Source organism: Bubalus bubalis, chromosome 14, assembly GCF_019923935.1.
Source record: "Bubalus bubalis isolate 160015118507 breed Murrah chromosome 14, NDDB_SH_1, whole genome shotgun sequence".
Lineage (NCBI taxonomy): Eukaryota > Metazoa > Chordata > Mammalia > Artiodactyla > Bovidae > Bubalus > Bubalus bubalis.
The window spans coordinates 10,588,086-10,612,983 of NC_059170.1; the positions used below are offsets into that span (position 1 = coordinate 10,588,086).

The 24,898-nt window shown below is 49.2% G+C and overlaps 1 protein-coding gene and 1 non-coding gene across 2 annotated transcripts; one reads left to right on the forward strand and one right to left on the reverse strand.

Annotated features, from left to right (window-relative positions):
- Positions 1 to 236: 236 nt before the first annotated feature.
- CCN5 (cellular communication network factor 5) lies at positions 237 to 15,072 on the reverse strand. Its single transcript, XM_006059237.4, has 5 exons — positions 14,745 to 15,072; positions 14,485 to 14,599; positions 10,210 to 10,426; positions 3,483 to 3,737; positions 237 to 1,188 (listed from the first exon to the last, which is right to left on the reverse strand). Exons 2-5 carry the CDS (start codon positions 14,542 to 14,544, stop codon positions 968 to 970), a joined length of 753 nt encoding a protein of 250 aa, XP_006059299.3. The 5' UTR covers positions 14,545 to 14,599; positions 14,745 to 15,072; the 3' UTR covers positions 237 to 967.
- Positions 6,353 to 6,426, forward strand: TRNAS-GGA. The gene has a single exon. It is a non-coding gene; the product is annotated as a tRNA-Ser (tRNA).
- Positions 15,073 to 24,898: the final 9,826 nt, after the last annotated feature.

The following is a 24,898-nucleotide window of genomic DNA, read 5'->3' on the forward strand; positions in this document are numbered from 1 at the left end:
GGGTTCTGATGAAAACACAGTTTTTATTTTTAAACAAATACAGGTAGACTGTAGAAAAGGACATGACATTTGTATGTGGCATTTTTGTTTGTTTGCTTTTACATTTGGGCAGACTCTGGGAGATGGCGAGGGACAGGGGAGCCTGGCTTGCTGCAGTCCGTGGGGTCGCAAAGAGCCGGACACAACTGAGCAACTGGACGACAAGAAAACAATAAAACCTGCGACTCCAAACAGGATTTCACACGAGGGTTGGTTTATTTCAGGCCGTGTTCCCCGGTTTCTGGGAGGCATTCTTCATCCTCCCCTGCTTTTCTCTAGTCCAGAATGTTTCCCAGCACTGACTTGTATAATGTGTAGCTTGGCCTGGTGCATTGCGGAGTCGTGAAAACGGTTAGTTCTTACTAATACGAGTTGGGTTTGATGGGTCCCTTTAAGGGACATTTAAAGGTCCCATTTTGACTGTCTTCAAGACAGGGTGATTTACATAGAATTCAATCCCTGAATTCTGCCCAGGGTGGGGAGGGAGGTTTTCTCAGCACAAGTCTGACACACAGACGCGTGTTCAGGGATGTTCCTACCTCACTCCAGGAAAGGAAGCAGGAGGTTGAGAATCTCTGTGCCCCTCTTCGCCGCACCCCTAGAAAAATAGCCCATCCAGCCCAGCACCTGCTTCAGTCTAATGATTAAGGGGGGGATGGTTGCCCATCTCCTGGAAAAAGCTCTGTGCGCGTCTTTGATAAAGGCTGTGAATGGCTTAGAAGAAACCTGGCCATTCTCCCAGGCTGTGAGTGAGAGCGAAGGGAACTAGGGCATGCTTCCTGCGGCATCTCAGGGTCCAGAGGGACCAGCTGGCTTGGGAACACGCGTGTCCTCCAGGGCCCGGATGGCAGACCCAAGCCGGACTGTGGCCTGCAGCCCAGACTGCCTGCCGAGCGGCTGACATAGAGCCTCCATCCTCAGCCTTGCTCTAAAAGGCTCTGCTCCTTGGGCTGTGGCCCCTGGCGGGTGGGCAGGGCCCCAGTACGCACAGGCGGCGCTGGGTCTCCAGGCGGCAGAAGCGGTTCTGATTGGACACTCGGGTGGCCACGCCCAGGCCGCAGGTGGTCGAGCAGGGACCCCAGGCGGTGCTCCATTCCGGGCAGGAGACGCCAGGGGCTGGGGGAGCGACAAGGCCAGAAAACTGGGGTCCTGGGGGAGAGAGAGGGGGTTAGCTCGGCAAGGTTAGGCGGCCAGCTCTACCCACTGGCTTGCGGTGCAATCTGGGTCACGTCGCTTAACTTCTCTGGACTTCGGTTTCTTCCCATGCAAATTTCCTAATAGTTGATCGTTAGGCATGAATAAAATAGTGAAGGTGAAGTGCTTAACACAGTGCCTGGTTCTTGTCAGCACTTCTGAAATATTGGTTATCAGGCAGCTATGATGGGATTGACCATGACGGTCCTCCAATAAAGGGCGAGTGTCTCACTTCTGTATCCTCCACAAGTCCTGTGATAAGTAGCATCGTAGGGAGGAGGTTGGGGCCTGTGTGTGGTGCTGCCCGTGACCTGGCGGCAGGGATGCTGGTGACGGAGAGGCCAGGTCTGGAACAGGGTGGCGGGTTCATCGTGGTCTAGCTTTTCCTCCTCCTCCAGTCTTGCTCTGCTCTGTTAATATTTTGTGTCCTTCCTCTGTTCTTTTGTAACCCGTGATTCTTAACTGGGGACCGTTTTGCCCCCTGGAAGATACTTGGCAATGTTTGGAGACATGTTTTACTGGTCACAAGTGAGGGGTGGAGGCTACTGAAGTCTAGCACAGATGCTGCTAAACATCCAACACTGCACAGGACATCCTTTCACAACAAAGATGTGACCTGGCTCAAATGTCACTAGTGGCCTGGTTGATACACCTTGTGTTATCCACACGTATGTAGGATGTCTATGTGTTCATATGGCTGTAGACACACACATATGCACACACACAGTGGAGTTTAAATTACATATACTTTGCCCTGGCCTGCTTTTTACACATAAGGCAAATCTATCGGCATTCACCAGTATACTGGGTTGGCCAAAAAGATCCTTCGGGTTTGTCTGCATCAGCTTAAGGGAAACCTGAAGGAATTTTTGGCCAACCTAATATTTAAACAGATGTATCATATTCCATTGTTGGGATGATAACAGCTAATGCCCTGGAGTGCTGTGTGCCAGGCTCTGTCCTAACTGCTTCGCTTGTATTTGCTCATCCAGGCTTCACAACAGTTCTGTGAGGTGGATGCGCTTATTCTCATAGTTGGAGGAGCTGAGACACAGAGCAGTCAAGCAGTTTTCTCAGAGTCACACAGTTGGGCTTAGAACTCAGGCAGCCTCCGTGCTTAAGCCGCCACACTCTACTGCCTCTCCAGCGGCACCATCTTCTATGCAACCAATGCTCTCTTTTCGGTTGCCTTAAAAAATCATATTCATATAATAATAATAATAGTTTCCCTAGTGACAATATGCGGAGAAGGCAATGGCACCCCACTCCAGTACTCTTGCCTGGAAACTCCCATGGATGGAGAAGCCTGGTGGGCTGCAGTCCATGGGGTCGCTAAGAGTTGGATACAATGGAGCGACTTCACTTTCACTTTTCACATTCATGCATTGGAGAAGGAAATGGCAACCTACTCCAGTGTTCTTGCCTGGAGAATCCCAGGGATGGGGGAGCCTGGTGGGCTGCTGTCTATGGGGTCGCACAGAGTCAGACACGACTGAAGCGACTTAGCAGCAGTGACAATATGTATAATTATGGCTAATTTGCATTGTCGTGTAGCAGAAACCAGCACAACATTGTAAAGCAATTTACCCCTAATTAAAAATAAATTAAAAAAATTAAAAAACAAAAATCCTAGTGACCTACCATACATAACATAATCTCTCAAACTCAAGAGTTTACAGGCTGAGGTCACTGTCTTTCCTACCGACCCCTAGGCCCACATACGGAGGCAACCACCTTGCCCCATTCAGTTTAGAATTCCTCTTTTAATAAACCCCAATAATGAAATATTAATAATATTATATAATATTTAAACTGTGTTATATTAATATGTATCCATGTCAGTATAATGACAATCTATATTATAATAATATACCTCTATATTATACCTCTGCTGTGAAATGTGAGAACTTGGTTCAAGTGTCCTAACCCTCTTTTCCTCTCTCTACTCTGCCACCAATTTTTATTTTTAATTGTGTGTCATTTAAAATCATATACTTGCACCTCTGCATCTTGTTTGGTCAGTTCCACTTTCCTAAGAGTCCCCTTAGCCACCTGCCCCTCCTAGCTTTTGTCAGTATAACCTTGGCTTTGATTTATCCTGTTGTCCTGGTACCTAAGAGGCCCCGCCCCGCCCCTCCCCAACTCCTCCCCCAACACCTCCCCCTCCCCCATTCCTACCCCACCCCCATCCCCCGCCCATCGCCCTCCCTCCACCACTCCAAGCAGCCCTGGACCAGCCCGGCACTCACCTTGGGCTGGGAGCGGCTGGACTCCCAGCCCCACTCCCTGGTCGCACACCCATTCAGGGCAGCACTTGCCCGGGACCTCCACCCTCCTGGGGTGCGGACAGTCCCAGCTGGGGAGCCGCACGTCCTCGCTGCACAGGGGCACACAAGTAAAGCCGCCGTCCTCGCAGCGGCAGCGGATCCTGCAGTGAGGCTGAAAGGTCTCCCCGTCCCGGTAGAGGCGGCCGTTCACCTCGCAGCTGCCGTCATCTTCTCCCCCTGCGGAGGAGAAACCGGACCTCCATCGGCGACCTCCCAACTTTTCCCTGGGCAGGGCTGCGTCCGCCGCCTCCTCCGCCGGGTCCTCTCTGCAGAGCTGGTCTGGAGGCGCTGGGGACGCAGAGCCCTTGGGGAAACTGAGCGCTGCAGGGGGCTCCGCCCCTCCTCCACCCCAGCCCACCCCCAATCAAAGCGGTCCTGTCCTGTCACCCGCAGGAAGACAGCGTGCCAGGCTGCTTCCTGGAACAGGCTTGCAGGAAGACTGGCCTTGTTTCAGCTCCTTTGCTAGCTGTGGACCTTGGCCAAGTGATTCTACTTCCGGTTTTAGTTTCCTCACCTGCAAAGTGGGTTATGAAGTAAAGTGAAAGTCGCACAGTCGTGTCCGACTCTTTGCGGTGACCCCATGGACTGTATAGTCCATGGAATTCTCCAGGCCAGAATACTGGAGTGGGTAGCCGTTCCCTTCTCCAGGGGATCTTCCCAAACCAGGGATTGAACCCAAGTCTCTCGCATCAGAGACGAATTCTTTACCAGCTGAGCCACAAGGGAAGCCCAAAGTGGGTTATAATGGTACTTATTTAAGTGTGATATAGACTATAAATGAATGGTGTTTGTAATGAATACAACATGAAGGAGACCTTCAATAGATCCTAGCTGCTCTGTTGTTGTTGTTGTTAGTATAAACTATTATATATTATTAATAATATAAATATTAATGTATTGCTGACAAGTGCTCAGTCGTGTCCGACTCTTTGCAACTCTATGGACTGTAGCCTGCCAGGCTCCTTTGTCCATGGGATTTTTCCAGACAAGAATACTGGAGTGGGTTGCCAATTCCTTCTCCAGGGGATCGTCCCAACCCAGGGATGGAACCAGGGTCTCTTGTGTCTGCTGCATTGGCCGGCAGATTCTATACCACTAGCATCACCTGGGAAGCCCATATATAATAGAATTAATAATATGTATTATTTAATATAAACATATAAAATATTATGACTATTATATACTCATGGAGATTTCATGCCACAAACTTTCCTTGTCTGTCTGCTGTGTTATCACCATCAGGTCAGGGCTTAACTTGCTAGCTGTGTGACTTGGAGTAAGTGACTAAACTTCTCTGAGTCACTTTAACAATAGCAACGATGAGAACAGTAATTAGAACCTTCAGTGACACATCTAGCACAGGGTTAGGAATTCAAGAAACACTCTTTGGAGGAAGCCCTCAAATATCATGGGCATCACAGCCTCTTCCTCCACTGGCCATGAACTCCTTGAGGGCTGGGGCTGAGAGTGTTCATCCTGGCATCTCCTGTGCCAGCTCAGAGCACGGATGGGACACACAGAACCACAGGAAATGCCCCTGGAATGAATGCCTGGTACAAGACTCAGCACATGAGAGACACTGATAAAATAGTCCTGATTCCTTATTCCTTTCAGATACACCGCGCCCTTCCTGGGTACCACCCACTGTGCTCCCAGACAGGACTGAGAGCCAGTCCTTACCCAGGGGGACTCAAGGGTCAGTGCAGGGCACAGATGTGGACGGTGCATCTCCAAGACAGAATAAAGCGAGAGCCCCGCAGAGGTGTCTGTGAGCCACTCAGGAAGTGCAGAGAAAGGAGGGTTTCCTGGATATGTGGGTGGCACTTCAGCTGGATCTGGGAGACAAGACTCATGGGAAGCTGCTTTTCCCAGGTCTGCTGAGAAAAACCTCAAACAGGTCCACATACATGCGGGAATTTTAGAACCACATAGACGTGGTTCAAATCCCAGGGGATAATAACTTTAGCAAGTTTTCCTGGCATCTCTCCTGGGTCCTCCAGTTCAAAGCTGATTGGGGTGGGGGGTGGGCGGTTATGATCCCTGGGCAGCCAGTCCCCACCCTGGGATCTGTGTGCATCATGTACATGGTCCCAGACACCATGAGGCACCTCCAAAAGTACTTGCTGTGAGCCCCCTCACCTATGAAAGTGAAAGTGAAGTCGCTCAGTCGTGTCCAACTCTTTGCGACCCCATGGACCCACACCTATACACACGTATAAAACCCTTCTCCTTCTGGGCTCTCTCCAATGGTCTGCTTGTCCAGCATCTTCCCCCAAATAACTTCAGGGCATAATCTTGTCATCTGGTAATTTCTGCATCCCTTTCTCTCTGAGAGTCCCTGGCAAGAGAAGAACACCAAGGATTTTTGTTTGTTTGTTTGTTTGTACCCGCAGCCACTTGCATATTAGGAAAGAACCTGCCTGCCAGTGCAGGAGACATAAGAGATGCAAGTTTGATGCGAGTTTGATCCCTGGGTTGGTAAGATCCCCTGGAGAAGGAAATGGCAACCCACTCCAGTATTCTTACCTGGAGAATCCCATAGAGAGAGGAGCCTGGGGGTTTACAGTCCATGGAGTTGGAAGAATCTGACACGACTGAAGCAACTTAGCATGCACACACTTGTACATTGTGGGACCTTAGGCAGGTGACTTAACCTCTCTGACCCCCAGTTCCTTCACCCTCAAAATAGTGATAATACCTCATTGTTAAGGATAAAATGAAATCATGTATATAAAGGACTTGTTCATAGTACCTGCTCCATAATTGGTGCCTGTTACTGCACCATTAGGGCTTCCCTGGTGGCTCAGAGGTTAAAGCGTCTGCCTGGAATGCAGGAGGCCCTGGGTTCGATCCCTGGGTCAGGAAGATCCCCTGGAGAAGGAAATGGCAACCCAATCCAGTACTCTTGCCTGGAGAATCCCATGGAGGGAGGAGCTTGGTAGGCTACAGTCCATGGGGTCGCAAAGAGTCGGACACAACTGAGCAACTTCACTTGCACCGTTACCCCACCAAATGGTACCTTCACACAAGCCCCACCAGAGCTATCATTATTATTTATGCACTCAACAATTATTTACTGAGTGCCTACTATGTGCCAGACATTGTTCTAGGCAACTTGTGACATAGCAATGACTAAAACCAGCCAGAATCCTGCCTTCACTGGAGCTTTTGCTCTAGTGGAAACAAACACAAGAAACAAAATTGAGTTTGTGATGTCAGATGTCGATTAGTGCTCAAAAAATAAAGGAGGGCAGGGTTGAGGGGTAGAGCAGGGTTGTAGTTTTTTAATATGGTGATCAGGGAAGGCCTTACTGCGAAAGTGATGTTTGGGTAAAGATGTGAAGGAGGCGAGAGAACTTGCCATGCAGAAATCTGGGGAAAAGAATGCCGGCAGCAGGAACAGCCTGTGCAAAGGCCCTGAGGTGGGAGCGTGCCTGGCATATCTGGGAGGCCCGTGAGGATGGAGCAGAGGGCAGGAGGGAGTTAGATGGGTCAGAGAGAAAACAGGAGCAGGGTCCTTGTTGCCTGCTGAGAGGGCTTTGGCTCTTACTCTGAGAAGATGGGAGGCTGTGGGAGGCTTTTAGGCAGAGGAGGGACTTGACTTGTGATCTGATTTACGTATTTAAAGGAGCCCTCAGGCTGCTGTGTTGAGAACAGCCTAGGGACCAAGGACAGAAGCAGGGAGATAGTTAAGGGGCCTCTGCAAAATCCAGATGAGTTACGGTGGGAATCAGACCCGGTGGAAATATTGTGAAGGATTTACTGGTGGGGAGTGAGTGGGATGTGGAAAAAGATGAGAGAGAAGTCAAGGATGACTCCAGAATTTGAGGCTGAGCCACGGAAAAAGATGGAGTTGCCCTTGGCTGAGCCAGGGAAGCTCTGCTTTTAAAGTGAGGGAGAAGGGCTTCCCTGGTGCTTCAGTGGTTAAGACTTAGCCTTCCAAAGCAGGGGCTGCGGGTTCGATCCCTGGTTGGGGAACTAAGATTCCACTTGCCTCAATGTCAAAAAACCAAAGCATAAAACAGAAACAATACAGTAACAAACTCAATAAAGACTTAAAATGGTCCACATAAAAAAAAAAAATCTTAAAGCAAGCCACACTGAACGTGCACACAGCTCAGAGGCAGTCCCCGAGAGAGGGGTTGTCCAGCTAGTGGGTGAGAGGAGAGATTTGGGCCAGCATGTTCCCTCCAGAGCCAAGACCCAGGCTCAGCCTCTGTGCCATCTTAGTTCTGCCTCGGCTGAGGCTTCCCCAGCTCCCAGCCTCCAAACTCAGTCCCAATCATTACGCATTCACGAGCACCTGTAATTCATTACACATTCATGAGACACATTCGGTGTCACCCAACCAGAGCAGGAAGGAGCAAGGACCAAATCAATTTTTGGCCTCCAGGTATTCAAAGTCTGAATCAAGGCAGAATAAGAAAAGCCCCATAATAAATTTAGTGACAGTAACTAATCATATATTGAGCATCAGACAGTAGAGTGAAAGAAACAAAGATTGTGAAGTCAGCTCCCTGCGTTCAAATCCCAGCTCAGCCACTTTTAAGCTGTGTGACCTTGGGCAAATTACTTAACCTCTCTGGGCCTCTTTTTTCCATTTACAAAATGGGGATGACATTAGGAGCTACTTCATATGGTTGTTGAGAGGTTAAATGAGGTGTTATTTTGAAACTCTAGGGCCTGGCATATGGTAAGTGCTAGGCATGTGTTCAATAAGCAAATTTTGCCAAGTGCTTGACATGTGTGATGGCTTATCTAGATAACAGCCTGATAAGCTAAGTGTTGCTTTTCTGAGTTTTTTCTTTAGATACATTTTTTCCTCCCTTCATAGGTGATATTTATTTGATTTTTTAACTGGAAGTATATTTGATTTACAATGTTGTGCCAATCTCTGCTGTACAGCAAAGTGACTCAGTCACACACAGAAAGACATTTTCTACATTCTTTTCCACCGTGGTGTACCTATAGGGAATCCAGTATAGCTCCCTGTGCTCTACAGTTGCTGTACAGTAGGACCTTTTTTGTTGGTCATCTTTTTTAAAATTTTAATTGGAGGATAATTACTTTACAATATTGGGATGGTTTTTGCCACATATTACCATGAACCAGCCATAGGCATACATGTATCCCCTCCAGCCTGAACCCCCATCCTGTCCATCTTATTTATAATAGTTCACAGCTGCTAATCCCAAACTCTCAGTCCTTCCCTCCCCAACCCCTCTCCCTTGGGCAACCACATTTGTAGGTACCTTTTTGTTACCAATCATCTCTAAGTTTATAAAACACATCGCCCCTTTCTCATTATTATATTCCCCTTACCATAAAAAAGTACTTAACAGGGATTTACCATTGATAACTTTATGTCTATAAGTCCTTTTTTTAAAAAAAATTCGTTTGGCTGTGTTGGGTCTTAGTTGCAACACGTGGGGCCTTCCATCTTGGTTGTGGCATGTGGGATCATTTTAGTTGTGGCATTTGGGATCTAATTCCCTGACCAGGGATCGAACCCAGGCCTCCCACGTTGGGAGTGTGGAGGCTGAGCCGCTGAACCACCAGGGAAGTCCCTATAAGTTCTGTTTTTCTTTTTAACAAGTTTTTTTTTTTTCCTATAGATGGATTCATTGTCAATGATTCATTAGTCTTTCTTCCTTTCTCTCTCCCATTCTTTTTTTAAAGTGCTACATGTACAAAGATGAGAGTGGTAAAGTGCTCTGTAAGGCTTATTTAAAAAGAAAAATAGAGCACAGAACAGTCCCTCACCCCTTTCTATTTCTCTAAAGCAGTGGTTCTCCACTGGGGGCGATTTTTCTCCCCAGGCAACATGTGAAGAGAGATGGTCACGACTTGCTGTTTGGGGTGCTACTGACATGCAGCAGGTAGAGACCAGGAAAGCTGCTTTAATTCCTACCATGCACAGAACCGCATCCCACAGCAGAGAATTACTCAGTCCCAAATGACCCGGGAGCAAAGTTGAGAAACCCTTACCTAAAGCCCACCCAGAGGGCAGAAGGGTAGAGTGGTGGGAGGTGTAACATGCTCAAGGTTGCTAGCAAATAGCAAACTCAGGGTTCACAGGTTCAAGGGCTCCCAACCCCAGAAAAAGACAGAACAGATTGCTGCTTCACAGCCTGTTTGACCCAGCCCCCAGCTGTGTAACATTAAACATATCTGTTAGTATTGCGGAGCCTCAGTTTCCTCATCTATAAAATGGGTCTGAAAGTACTTACCTCAGAGGATCATTGTGAGGATCGTGTGACTTAGGAGGTAAATGCTTAGCGCAGGGCCTGATACACCTTACACCTGAAATAGAGAGCTGCCCTTTCATTTTCCCAAGAGTGTCGTGAGGGTTCTGAGAAAGGGTGGTGACCTCTGGTTTGAAGAATCTGGGAGGGCTGATCAGGGGAGGAGGTGTTTGCGCTTGGCTTTAAAAGATGGCTAGATTTGGATGGATAAGAAGGGAGGTAGGCTGTTTGGGTGGTGGGTGTGATCTGAGCAAAGACAAAAGAAAAGAACTGAGGATCGGGCTTAGGGAACCTTGTGTCACCAGGTTTGGCTGGGAATGAGAAGGACTTCTCCTGGACTCAGGACCTGAAGGCCGTGACCCCCTCCCCATCACCCCCTCCACCAGACCCGCAAACCTGCTTACAGAGGCACACGGCCCCCCGGCCTCCAGGGCCCGCCCCGGGCTGGCAGACCAGGCCCTGGCTGGGGTCGCAGACGTGGAGATGGTCGCAGGGCTCCCCCAGCCGCCGCGCACATACCCGGCAGCAGTTGCAGCCGTCCAGCACCAGGGGCACCCCCGGTGGGCATCGGGGTGGTGGCCAGGGACAGGCACATGGTGTGGGGCACAGCTGGGCACACACCTGCAGAGACAGAGACCTCCCTCAGCCAAGGTCATTCAAGGTGGGCAGTGAGACCCTCACGACTGACTCCTTCTCTGCCAGGCTGTGCGGTGTAGCATCACACCTTGGCCCAGGAGTGACATAGACCTGGCCTTGAACCCCAGCACCCCCACGTCACTCTATATGAGACAGCATGGCATTGTGGTCATGAGCAAGGGCTCTGGATTAGAATTCCAGTCTTAACTCTGTCGCTTATTAGCGGAGCAGCCTTGGGCAAGTTATTTAAGTTCTCTGAGCCTCAACTGCCTCATCTGTGAAGAGGGGGCAATAATATATAACTCAGAGGATTGTTTTGAGGAGTACATGAAATGAGGCATATAAAACTTTTAGTTCACAGCCTGCCATGCAGGAGATGCTCCATGCATTTAGCTATGATGACTGCTATGTGAATTACAATAGCGGGCTTAGCCTCTGCCTTCTGGGAACTTACAGAGGCAAAAGCAACAGAACAGAGGATTAAAATGACAGGGTACTATATGTTTTCTAGCAGGAGTACTGTGGATATTTATCCTGAGGGCTGAATAAATCAAACAGTATCATGGATGTTTTTGATCTTTGGAACAATCTAGAATATGTTTCCAGATGAGCCTCAAATCAGCCAGGAAAACTTGGCCTCCTCTGGGACTTATCAATTCAGAGCTTCCAGAGGCCCAGCCCTGGAATCTATGTTTTTAATGAGCCATCCAGGGGCATTTGATGCACAGCTAGGTTACTGGTACCTCACTTCCACTCTAACCCCTCTCCCCGCCATGTAAAGATGGGGAGACTGAGTTCCAGAGAGAGGAAGAGACACAGTCCCCGTGGGTTAGCTACATGGCTGGGAGTGTGCTTCCCCACTGAAGACCCATGGACCCAGAGTGGGTGTAGACTTCCTGTAACAGGGAAAAGCCCCAGCCAGGGTCCAGCCACCAGGGGCAGGCTCAAGGTATCAACCCAAGTGTCCTGACTGCCCCTCCTCACTTAGGACCGAGAAACAACCAAACCAGAAACCAGATACTCTGGGTTCCCCATATGTCCATTGGAAGAAGGTAGGGACTGAGGGCCATGCATAATTCAAGGCGTTACTAGTGACCCACCCCATCTGAGGGCCCTTGGAAGTCTGGAGGGTTTTGTGTAGAGGATGGAAGAATTGGATGCAGTTTAGGAAGGTGAAATTAATAACCTCCTATGTCCTGTGTGTGGCCCCAAAGCAGGCAATGACCTCTCTGCCCTAATCCCTACCTTTCCCACCCCAGGACTCCGAGTCCTGCAAATCTCTCCGTGGCCTGCAGTTCCCACCGTGGCCACTAGGGGCCGTTCCAAACTGGCAGACCAGCCTCCTGTGTGTGTGTGTGTGGGAGGGTGGGTCACAGACCAGGAAGCAATGACAGGGCCCATCTACGATGGCACTGGTAACATTAGATGTGAGTGTGCAGCTGTGTGCCTGGAGCCTTGCCAGAGGACGAGTTCCCATCTCCGCAGGCATTTCAAGCAGGAGACTGGGTGACACCAGATTCTAGAAAGGATGGTCTAGCCTCACCCCTCAAAGTGAGGTCCGGACCGGCAGCAGCAGCACCTGGAAGCTTGTTAGTCATGCAGCATCCAGGGCCCTTCCTTATGACTCTGAATCTGCATTTTCATAAATTCAGATGTGATTCACACAGCACTGACCTGAGAAACAATCAGCTGGACTTTGGGTTTCCCTTCTAAACCCTCAGAGGCTGAGCTCCCTGAGTTGGTGGGAAGTAAGCAGGGTGAGGGGTAGGCTTTTGACCAGAACTGGCTCTTGGGTCCTTTCCTCCTGAAAGCAGAGGTGCCAGGACATAAGCCGTGTGTTTTGCACCTGGGTTCTCACTTTGGGCTCTCTCTACCGGGCAAGCTTGACAGGGCTGGATCTACAGGAGGGACCACTGATGACACCGAGGCCCGTGACTGTCATTCACCACGGCACACCATGCGCTGAGCTCTGTAACGTGCTAGTTTAACCCTCCAGTGGGAGCTACAGCATTATGCCCATTTTATTTATTTTTTTTTTTGGCCTGTACCATGTGGCGTATGGGATCTTAGTTCCCCGACCAGGGATTGAACCCGTGCTCCCTGCAGAGGAAACACGCAGTCTTAATCACTGTACTGCCAGGGAAGTCCAGCATTATACCCATTTTAAAGACAGGGAAACTGAAGCTTAAAGCGGTATAGCGGCATGACCAATAATAGGTAAATCAGGAACAGAATCAAGGTTCATATGCATCCAAGACCAGGCTCTTAACCACACCCACCTCTTGTCACCTATGGCTCTGATGCCAGCTTAGCCTCTGCATCAACTTACTGTTTGTTCAAGAGGGATGGGGACAAGTCAGGGAGGGTGTTTCAGCACAGCCAAGGAGGGAGAGGTCCTGTCTAGTCTCTATCTCTACACCCTTTCCAACCAGCCCATTCCCATGTTCAAGCTGCTCCATCACACTTGGTTGTCCCAGACCTTCCTTTGCTGTGGTCCCCAGCTGGGCAAGAGCCCTGGACAGGGAATCTTTCAAGCAAGAGTTGAGATCCAAGTTCTACCACTGACTCGCTGTGTGGCCTTGGACACTTCACTGCTGCACTGAGAGGGAGCAGTTTCCTCCTAAGTAAAATGGGGTGGAGACCATCTATCTTGGAATCAGGGTTTTAATGAGGTCATGGCCGGCTTCTGGTCAATGTGGCCTGGCTTGTTTCCAGGTCTCTACCACCTGCCTCTGTCCACAGGCCTGAGCTCAGGAGCTCACAACCTGCCTGCGAGACTTGCAATTCTCTCTCTGAGGATTGTCACGGCTTTCATGTGTGTGATGACTAAGTCCCTGCGTTCTGAGTGGGATGTTGCCTGGCTCCCTGGGGCCTGGGAAGAATGGAGGGCTGGGGGAGAGAACGGTGAGTCTAGGACTGCTTCATTTTGGCCTTTCGTTTGATCCGAGGCCCAGAACCCCAAGTCCCCGGCTCCCACTACCCATGCTACCCTTCCTGGCATCATGTCCTGACCATCCCAGTTTGGAAGAACAAAAAGCAAGGTTAGGATGCCAGGAGGGTTCTCAGCCTTCCCCCAACCACTGCCTGGACCCAGAAGAGAGGCGTTCCTGCCTGCGATTCTCAAAAGAGCATGAAAATATAGTGAGATCATAGCTTGCAGCAGGGCCAATCCCCATGACACCGGGAACTTGGCATTTGCTAAGGTGATGGCAGGCTCAGCAACTGTGGCCTCGGTCCAGGTTGGAGGTGGAGAGATACAGACTGCAGTCCCCTCTCCTCACACCCAGGCCAGTCCTGGTCTCTGTCTCCTCTATTGCTCTGATGCTGTGTGGTTTCAAGCAAGTTGCTTACCCTCTCTGAGCCTTGCTTGACTGAAAACAGGAAATAATCATTCTTGATGAGGTTGTTGGGCATGTTAGGCAAGGTGGATGTTCCACAAGCCCTTTGAAAATATCCCACAGGAGAAGGTCTTTATTCTCTAGAGCTGTCTCCCTACCCCCTCCAGCTAGGATCAGCAGGCCACTCACTGCCTGAGGGCCCGACAGCATTAATGCCTTTGTATGAACCTTCCAATGGGCTAGGCACCCAACATCTATTCAAATCCTAGCTCCTAGTTAGACAAAGCAGGCCCCCCCTTGAGGCTCCCCATTTATAATGAGGGGACCCACTTCTGTTTGCAGAGGGACTTCAGGGATTGGTAATCATGAAAGTCCTCTCTTAAACATTTGTCATATTCCAGGTCCTGTGCTCGGCCCTGGAGATGAACTATGATAAATGACCTTCCCAAAGGCCTCATGAACATTATACCCATTTAACTGAGGAAGGAGCTAAGGCTCAGAGAGGGGAAGGGATTTGCCTGAGGTCACACAGCAGACTTGGCCAGAGGGAAGCAGCTCTCTGGGCATCAGGGAGGGAAGCTCTGCTGAGCCCCAACAGAGGAGGCCCACAGGAATTCTTCCAGGGGGTCCTTGGCCGTGATTTCACATCTCCCCCACCACACCAAGGAAGCCAGCAGTACATTCTGGGGCCCAGGGCCCCCTTACCTTGGAGAGGAGACAGAGGAGGGAGAAGGCGAGGAGGTGGGTCTGAAATGTGCCTCTCATGTCACTGTGTCCCCCACGGAGCCAGCTTTGAGCCTCGGAGGCAGGACCTGTAAGTCTTTATGTTCCGGCGGCTGTGAGGTCACTCCCAGGCACGCACACACACACACACACACATACACACATGCACACACACACACACGCTGGCCTTTGTAGCCCTGCTTCTCTCCCATCCTCATCTTCCCACTGATGAGCCCATTTACCTGGAGGTGAGACCTCCGAGGCCACCAAGGGGGTGCTTGCCAGTGTGTGTGTGTGTGTGTGTGTGTGTGTGTGCGTGTGAAAGTCAGAGCCAGTGCCAATGCCGAGAGCCTGTGACAGGCTGGCAGGGGCCTCTGTAGCTCCTCCCAGCCCCAAAGGGCCTACCCAACCCGCTGCTGGAGCCGCTGGAGCCCTGTCCCAGACCCCCTGGCCGACCCTGGCAGTGGAGGGGGTGCTGTAGATCCAGAAAGTACTCCGCAGACACCCCCTCTGCAGAGCTGACCCAAGTCCTCCTAAGCCCCGTGGTCCGGACTCCCAGCGGCTTCAGCGGGCCTGCGGTTTCTGGCAGGAAGATTGGCAGCCGTCCAGAGGCGGGTGTGACCCACAGCAAAACTTCCCTGGGCGGCCCGTTTGCTTTTGGCAACCAGGAGCCTCCCCATGGCCTGCTTGCTGAGCTATGGATGGTGACCTGCGGTGGCTGAGCCCACGCGGGCCGGACCTAGTGTGTGCTCTTGCTGGGCCCTGCTACATGATGGGGTCCTCAACAGTGATCTGCAGGAACCAAATCCTTTTTGTTGAATTCAGTCAGCTCTGAGGCCCCTCTGTGGTGTCTCCAGTTCCTGAAGAGGAGGTAAGCTGAGAAGGGGAAAGGACAGTAAGTGGTGGCAGGTGGAATTTCAGGGAATATAGAGGAAGGGTCCTGTTCAGATAGAGAGTGAGGGTGAGCTCTCTGAAGTGGGAGCCAGGGATGAAGGGAGTGAGAGAGGGCGATGCTGCAGGCAGAGGGAACAGCACACAGATGCCTAGAGGTGGGGGACCGCGTGACAGCAGGGCCTATTCTGGGAGCCAAGAATGCCTGCTGTGTCTGGAGCCGACAGTGAGGCGGGAAGTGGTGTCACACGTGAGGGGTAAGACACATGAAATTCAGACCACCAGAGAGTCTGCGCTTCCAGTGCAGGGGGCCAGGTTCGACCCCTGGTCAGGGAACTAGAACCCACAGGCCGCAACCAAGAGTTCACAGGCTACGACTAAAGATCCTGATGCTCTGTGATCTTTAGAGGGGTGGGATGGGAGTCGGGGCAGGAGAGAGGCTCAAGAAGGAGGGGATATATGTATACATATAGCTGATTCCCTGGTGGCTCAGATGGTAAAGAGCCTGCCTGCAATGTGGGAGACCCAGATTTGATCCCTGGGTTGGGAAGATCTCCCGGAGAAGGGAATGGCAACCCACTCCAGTATTCTTGCCTGGAAAATTCCATGAATGAAAGATCCTGGAGGGCTACAGTCCATGGGGTCACAAAGAGTCGGACACGACTGAGCGACTAAGACATACGCATAGCTGATTCGCTTTGTTGTGCAGCAGAAACTATCACAGCATTGTGAAGCAATTATACTCCAATTTAAAAGAGAATACTGGAAGTAAAAGAAAAACAGTGCAGACCCCACATGCCACAACGAAGACTGAAGATCCTGCAAAGACGCAGCTAAGCCTTGGTGCATCCAAATATATAAGTAGATGTTTTAAAAAACCTCACCACCGGTATCACTAGGAGCGGTAAGATATAAAGACATGAGCTTTGACTGTAGAATTTGGCAAAGGTAATACGAGATGGGGTGTCAAATGTGGCTGGAGAAGGCTTTGGCCCCCATCATCTCCCCCAGTATCCCAAATCTCAAAGTGATGGAGCTGGACAGCAGAAGAGTCCGGAAAGGGCAGTTGGCAAGGAAGAAGAGTGACTTGATGCTGGGAGCAATTCCAGGATGAGGAGTTGATGTGAACAGAGGTTGAAGATGAAAATGTGGGATTTGATCATTTAGGGCTGGAGGAAGTGGCTGAGGGTGAGGGTTGTGGGTTGCCAGACTTGGAGAGAAGGAGAAACAGTGTTATTTATTCAGGCTCATGTTTGAGTTAGAGGCAGGCCTAGGGTATTTTACACCCAGAGTGGATCAGTTTTGGAATACCCACCACCTTCATATAACAAAGTGTTATCTGTCATCATTGTGAGAAGAAACAAATATAGTTCATTTATGAACTAGAATTTGCATTTACCATGCAAAAATGTTACCCTTTGCAGTCTACACTGTTTGACTTTTCTAAATTTTAAACACAAATTAAAATTTCAAGAAGTCACCTGGGATGACAGACTTGAACTACCTGTATCTTCATCTTCTCCATCACTCTACAGCCATTGTTTTCTTTGAATCTACTTGTGAGATGCAGAAATATGTAATACCACAGGGCTGGAGGCAGGAACTGTACTTGGAGCAAGTACAAAAGATTGCACGCTGTTAGGAACGGACTCTCTTGGTGAACCTGTGTTCCTGAGACCCTGTGTGCTGGTGGCAACCGCGTTCCTAGAAGTTCTTCATGTCCAAGAGGTTTATTAAAGGATAAATCAAAACATGCTGATTTGACGCTTAACTACATGTTATTAAAATACAACCGGTGTTAGTCACTCAGTCATGTCTGATTCTTGACATGAATCCTGTAGTCCACCAGGACTCTCTGTCCATGAAATTCTCTAGGTAAGAATACTGGAGTGGGTAGCCATTCCCTTCTCCAAGGGATCTTCCCATCCCAGGGATCAAACCCTGGTCTCCTGGGTCACAAGAGTTGGATACGACTTAGCAACTAAACCACCATCCCAGGTGGTGCTTGTGGTAAAGAAGCTGCCTGCCAACGCAGGAGACACAGGTTCAATCCCTGGGCTGGGAAGCTCCTCTGGAGGAGGAAATGGCAACTCACTCCAGTATTCTCACCTGGAAAATTCCATGGAGAGAGGAGCCTGGCAGACTAGAGTCCATGGGGTCGCAAAGAATCAGACGTGAGCAAGTAGCTGCACATTTATTTATTTATTTTCTATGTTTTGGCCAGGCCAGGATCTTAGCACCTCAATCAGGGATCAAAACCCATGCCTGCCACAGTGGAAGTGCAGTGTCTTCACCACTAGACAGCTAGGGAAGTTCCAGGTCCCTGGTTTTAATAATAATGAAAGTGATTACGTATTGAGCACCCAGTGGGAACTGCCCTGTGCTGAGTACTTTTTATAAAAAGTGGTGTTTCTAATCCTTGTCATCCATACCTTAATAAAAAAAAAAAAAAAGAAAAAATGAAATCCAGAGAGGTTAAGCAGCTTGCCAAAGGTCACACAGCTAGAAAACAGAGCCAGATTTTCAGCAGAGGTTCATATGACTCCAAAACCTATGCTGTGGTTATTTATTTTTGCTACTGCTTAGAAAGCTCTCTGTGGCATATATATTTTTTTAAATTGAGGGGTAACATACAAACAGAAATGCTTACGGTGCACTCCTGTTAAGTGCACATCTCGACAACTCTTCACATATGTACACACCCATGTAACCACCACCAAGATACATTTCCAGAAAGATTCTGATGCCTCTTCCAAGACTATACGCTCTGCCTCCCAAGATACTCACTGTTCTGACCCCTGTCACCATGGATTAATTTTTGCTGGGAGGAACAGTTTTGTTTTGCCTTTTTTTTTTTTCACTTTTTATTTTGTGTTGGCGGATGGTGGACTAACAATGCTGGGATAGTGTCAGGTGAACAGTGAAGGGACTCAGCCATATACACATGTGTCCATTTGGGAGGAACAGCTTTGAACCACTTCTTCCTCTGAGGCAAGAAGGAAGATAGAAAAAGCTAGGAGGCATGAGGAGGAGGTGGAGAAAGGCACTTTGTTCACAGCAGTATCCTATCTGAGGAGGAGTCCCGCCCCCATCAGTGAGAGGGTGAGGCTGGGTGTGCTTTCCAAGGGAAGTGAAAGAGGCTCGGAGGGTGCTGCAGCGGGAGGTGACAAGACACCAGTGGAGTGCTGCCTCCTGCCTCAGGGGCCCCTCTGAGTCAGAGCATGTGTTTGTGCTTGGAACTTGTTCTCTCTAAATAACCGAAGTTGGGCGAGTGTGGATAGCGGGCGGTCCTGGGGCCTGGCCAGTTCAGGAAGCACGTGGGTTGGCATCACGGCATCGGGTGATGAGAGTGTGAGTGATGAACGCACATCACAAAATGCTGAAAATCCATGGCAGGAGCTGCCCCTGTGCTGACTGGTTACTGGGGTTCAGGCCCCCAAAGTGCCAAGTTTGGCACTAGAGGGATGTGACAGTCTGGGGAACCCATGAGACTTTTGGCTAGTGCTATAGGTTTCCCTAAATAAGACCCTAAACTGAGCACAGATGCTCTTTGCACTACTGGAAACAAATTTCAGGCTTGTAAGCCAAAAAGTCCCCACTTCAAATCCTGGCTCCCCCAGTGACTTTTGGCACTGGGACCAGGATGCAGAAAGAGAGGTGCCAAGGGAGAAAAATGTAAGGAACTCTCACTATCAGGTGCTGGCCTGGCATGTATAGGACCGGGAGAGTGAGGGACTCCTTACAAGTGAGGCATCCAGGCATATTTCCCTGGCGGTCCAGTGGTTAAGGCCCTTTGCTTCCACTGCAGGGCAGGGTGGGTGAGTGGGTAGGGGGGCGGCGTAGGGGGGAAGAAACCTGCACAAAATGAGTTTATGGTAGGAACTCAAGAAATAGGGGTTGACTGGCTAAATGACAACTCCCTATCCCAATATTTGAATTGGGGTACATTAGGCCATGCTGAGGTCACAAATAAACTCCAAGATCTCAACAGCTTAATCCAACAAAGATTTAGCTTTGGTGGCAAATAGTCCAGTGAAGTTGGGCAGATCTTCTCCATCTTGGAGCTGCATCCTCTCAAACCACCCTTCCCTATCCATTCAGTTGCTTCTTTGAAATGAAGAATTTCAGATCCTCCCCTCCCGTCCCCCCACAGCAGGATCTGCATTTAGTAAGACTCCCAGGTGATTCGTATGCACATTGCAGTTTGTGAATCACTATTCTAGACCAGTGGGCTCCAAGGTCACCTTGGAGAAGAGAGATGGAGAAGGCACACTGGCTCTTCACTGCCTCAAACCGGAAGTGATGACGCTCATCCTTCTGCTCATATTTCATTGGCCAGAACAAGTCATGTGACCCCAACTTGACTGCAAGGGAAGCTGGGAAATGTGATCTTTCTCTGTAGGTCCCTGAAGAGGAATCAGAGTGAGAAAGATGACATATTCTTTGCCACAGTGTCTGAGGATCTGGGACACATACCTCTGTGGCCTTTGATTTCACCCATTTTTGTTTGTTTTGAGATGGCCTTCTTGTTCTTTCAGACCCGAGCCAGGCCTAACACTTGAGAGTCTAGGAAATGCCTCTGAAAAGTGAAACTGGGGAAACACCTCTTTAGCTCAGGGTGCAGCATATGGGAGCCAGGAACAAGTGTCTGCAGTTGCAAGGATGGAGCCAGTTTCAGCCATTCACAGCTTGTCAGCTTCCTCCCTGCCTTCCTCTTTTGTGTTCATTGCACATCTACATGCCAAGCCCTGTGCAAGAAGCTGGAGAGATTGGTGTGTGTGGGGGTGGGGGTGGGGGAGAGGGGGTGGGTCTGTGTGAATAAATGCTCAATGCTGGGGACATCACTGTTGCTACAGTAGGGTCGTGGGGACAGACAAACCCAAACAGACCCTGACCCCAGCAGGGCTGGGAGAGTCAGGGCCAGTGCTCCTATGGCTGGATGTACTCGGGTAAGAGGGAACCCCATACCATGGGAAGATCAAGAATCAGATGAAAATCCCAGCTCTGACACTTGCTACGTGTGTGTAAGTGCCCTCACCTCTCTGGGACTCTCTTTCCCTTTTGTGGAAATTGGGATCTATGGCAGAGCCTGATGGAGACCCATTTGAATATCCTTTCTCCCTTCCTTCCCTCATAATCAAACCCTGATTTTATTTGGGCTGGCAGTGCACTCAACTTTGCAGCGAGGCATGGCCATGTGACCAGTCCCAGCAATAAGATGCATGAAGAAGTGTTATGTGCAATTTCTGGGAAGGCTTCTGAAAGGGAAGAGCATCCCTTCTGTCCCAATACCACCCTTCCTTCCTTCCTCCTGCTTCCGGTCAGTCATCAGACATGATGGTGAAGCTTGACAGCCATCTTGGACTGAGAGGGTATCTTGAAGATGGCCCTCAGGTGCAGAGGAAGGAAGAGAAGAAATAAAAATGGAGCCTGGATCTCTGATGACATCAGAGCTGCCGTGTGCACCCTGGACTCCATCTATAGTGGCTATTCACGTGATTTTAAAAATAGTATACATATTACATACAAGAATACTATGAGAGTGTTCATATAATAATAATATAATGTTACTATATATATTATTCTGTCTGCATATAATATGTGCATGCTTATGCCCCTTTGTTTAAGCCACTATTGTTTTGAGTATTGCTGGTGTAAAAGTATTATTGATTTTTATTATTGATCGTGTATCTGGCAAACTTGCTCATCTCTCTTATTTGTTCTAATACTGTCAGATTATTTCATTTTTCAAGGTAAGGGACCACACCATCAACAAAGAACAGTTTTATCTCTCCCCTTTCAACCTTTAACCCCTTATTTTGTCTCCTTTTAGCCGTAGCCGGACTCTGGCACTACGTGCTATGCATTTGTTGTTGTTGTTTGGTCACTAAGTTGTGTCCGACTCTTTGCGACCCCGTGGACTATAGCCCACCAGGCTCCTCTGTCTGTGGGGTTGCCCAGGCAAGAATACTGGAGTGGGCTGCCATTTCCTTCTCCAGACGACTTAAGCATTAGCAGTGATAATGGGCATTCTTGGCTTGTTCCTGATCGTGACACGCACATAAAGTTTCTCCACTAGAAATCATATTTTCTGGAGGTTTTTTGATACTGAACTTCTCTGGTGGCTCAGATGGTTAAGTGTCTGCCTGAAATGTGGGAGACCTGGGTTCAGTCCCTGGGTCAGGAAGATCCCCTGGAGAAGGAAATGGCAACCCACTCCAGTACTCTTGCCTGGAAAATCCCATGGATGGAGGAGCCTGGTAGGCTACAGTCCATGGGGTCTCAAAGAGTTGGACATGACTGAGCGACTTCACTTTCTTTCTTTCTATCTACCAAATCAAGAAACTTCTCTTATGCTCCTCATTTGCTAAGATTTTTTTTTAAATACCTAAGGTTTTTAAAATAAATACCTAAGTTTCTTAACAAAAATTTTTTCTGTGTCATTTGACAATCATTGGATTTTTAAAAGATTTTTCGTATATTTATATGTTTGTTTGGCTGCACTGGGTCTTAGTTGAGGCACATGGGATCTTTGATCTTCGTTACAGCATTCAGGATCTTTTTTAGCTGCAGCATGTGGGATCAAACCCGGGCCTCCTGCATTGGGAGCACACAGTCTTAGCCATTGGACCACCAGGGAAGTCCTCAGCATTTTTTTTCCTTTGATTTAATGACTCCATGAATCATACTGGTGGATTTTCTGATGTTAATGCATTTCTGGGATAAATCCTTCCTAATGGTAAGGTATTATCACTATTTTAACACACTGCTGAATTCAGTCCACTAATACTGTAGTTAGTATTTTTTCCATCCTGTATTCATAAATGAAATGAGCTTATTGTTTTCTTTTATTGTATTGTCTTCTCTAGTTTTGGCAACCAAGATGACACTTGTCTCATCAATACACTAGGTTAGCTTTTGAGGAGATATGGAGTAGCTCCTTGTATAAGCTAGGTATTCATTGTTCCTTTAAAATTCAGCGGAACTCACCTGTAAGGATGTCTGGGTCTGATTTGGGAGAGCAGGAGGGCTCTGGCTACCATTTCAGTTTCTTTAATACTAATTAACCTATTAACATTCTCTATTTCTTCTTGGGCCCATCTTTTGGCATCTTATAACTTTCTAGAAATGTGTCCATTTTCCCTAAGCTTTCAAATTCCGAACAGTATAACTGTTCACAGTAGTTTTAAAGTTATACTTGCTGCTGCTGCTGCTGCTAAGTCGCTTCAGTCGTGTCTGACTCTATGCGACCCCATAGACCGCAGCCCACCAGGCTTCCCCGTCCCTGGGATTCTCCAGGCAAGAACAATGGAGTGGGTTGCCATTTCCTTCTGCAATGCATGAAAGTAGAAAGTGAAAGTGAAGTCGCTCAGTCATGTCTGACTCTAGCGACCCCATGGACTGCAGCCTACCAGGCTCCTCCTTCCATGGGATTTTCTAGGCAAAAGTACTGGAGTGGGGTGCCATTGTTAAATCAGCATTATTCTCCTTTTTCACACTTTAGTTTATCTATTTCACCTTAACTCTTTGGTCATGATCAATCTTATCAGGACCCTGTCTCAAATGAATTCCACCCCAGAAGCGGCTTTGGGTCCCGTTGTTTTTTCATAGTCTTCTTTTGTTCTCTAGTTCATTGATTGTTCCCAGAAGGTGTTCTGAATGGGCAGGGCATTGTGCAGCTGAATCTCATTTTGGCCCTTGCAGTCCTGAGGTGTTCTACGTCGTCAGTGAGGCCGCCTCCATCGGGAAGGTCCAGAGAGGGGGCCCCGCCAATGGCTATGACTTGCCCAAGTCTGGGTTCCTGCCTCAGAGGGCGAGGCTCCATCTGCTCCACATTGGCAGCCCCCACACTACCCCCACCTCTGGTCATGTTGGGAGGGGCTGGTGGTGTGTTGCTGCTGCTGCCTGCTCATCCAGCCTGCAGATAGCCAGCCCCCAGGTACCCCTCTATGGCCTCTTCCGTGCATTCCTCAGTCTGGGCAGGAGCTCAAAGGTCTGTTCCTGGCCCTGAGATCCCAGGTGCCACTATGAACTTCCTTCCCTGCCCCCATCTCCCCAGGACAGTTATGGGGCTTTAACACTTGGCTTCAGTCTGAACTGGTGTGCTTCTGTGTGCAGGGAGGGACCAAGGTGGTCCTGCAAGGAGGGAGTGAGAGGTGGTACTCTCAGATCACACGTGTGACTGCCTCTGTACACAGATGCTCATGCCATTGTGAACTGGGGGTCTTGGCAAGGAGGTGGTCCTCATTTGCTGGGTGAGGGGGTTGGGACAGTGGGCTGAGCCGAGGGTGCAGCTGGTGAGGCAAAGACAAACTGGCTGGGGAGCTGGGAGAGGTCACGATGGAACATGGGATTCAGAAATTGGCCTGAGAGTTTATTCACAGGCCTGGAATGCCAGAGAAACGACACTGAACTTGGCATGTGTTTGATGGTAGATATGTATTTGTTGCATGAATCAGTACATGAAAGAATGAATGGAGGGACCCAAGCTTTAATTTCACTCTCATGCCGTACATTCCTGGGCAAATTTCTTGGCCTTGCTTGGCCTCAGTTTCCTCATCTGTAAAATGGGAGTGGGGTGGATTCCATATCCTAGAGTGCCTCTTCCTCTAGGAATTTCTGTTTCTATGCCTGGAAGCGTTTCTGGAGCAGCAGCTCTGACCCAGAGGGAAGTATGCAGGGTGGGCCCTCAAGAAGGCAGAGTTCTGAAAGGTCAGGAGCAGAGGTGGTTCCTAGAGATTCTCTGATGTCTGAATAATTATCAGAGTTCAGGGCACCCCACCAAGTTAGAATTAGCTGGTCAGGAGGGACCAAGTACCAGAGCAGAAGTGGCTTTGCATTTGGCCAGACGTCCCTTAGAGAAGGCAGATAACAGGTTAGGTTACTGCCTCCCCATCCAGGAGCCCCCTCATCATTCAGGATATCCATTCATCCAGCCATTCACCCATTTATCTGTTCTTTCAACCATCCATCCATCTACCCATTTGTCCGTCCATCCATTCACCCATCCATCTGTATATTCGTATATCCATTCATTCATTTAACAGACGCTGAATGCAGGGGCCATGCCCTCATATTAGACACATAATAAAAAAGCAAGCTCTCTGTCCACACTGAATTCATAGACTAGAGGAGAATATGGAGACAAGCAAAGAGATGATGGCAGAACAGTAAGTGGGGAGTACTAGTCACTGAGGGAAATGAGAAGAGGACCCAGCCTTGGAGGACGGAGAGGAGGCTTTGGAAATCTTACTAGAGGAGGTGACATCCAAGCTGAATTTTGAATCAAGAGTAGGAGTCCAGGCAAAATGTCAACACAGGGGGACAGAGAATAGAGGCTGAAGTCATCACAAGACCCGGGTGTCTGGGGCGCTGTGCATGGCTGAGTCTGGATGAAGCCTGGCAGGAGGTGGAGAGGTGAGGCTGGAGGAGCCTGGCCTGTGTTGGTCTGGGAGGACACTTGTGACCGGGGCTGGGAACAGGGACCGAGACCTTGGGGTCTCCA

Bases quoted from the DNA above. Each gene is read 5' to 3' on its own strand.
- CCN5 (XM_006059237.4), bottom strand. From the start codon at position 14,544: ATGAGAGGCACATTTCAGACCCACCTCCTCGCCTTCTCCCTCCTCTGT. The intron at 10,427-14,484 runs GTAAGGGGGCCC...CTGTCTCTGCAG, and splicing joins TCCTCTGTCTCCTCTCCAAG to GTGTGTGCCCAGCTGTGCCC. The intron at 3,738-10,209 runs GTAAGCAGGTTT...TCTCCTCCGCAG, and splicing joins CCGGGGGGCCGTGTGCCTCT to GGGGAGAAGATGACGGCAGC.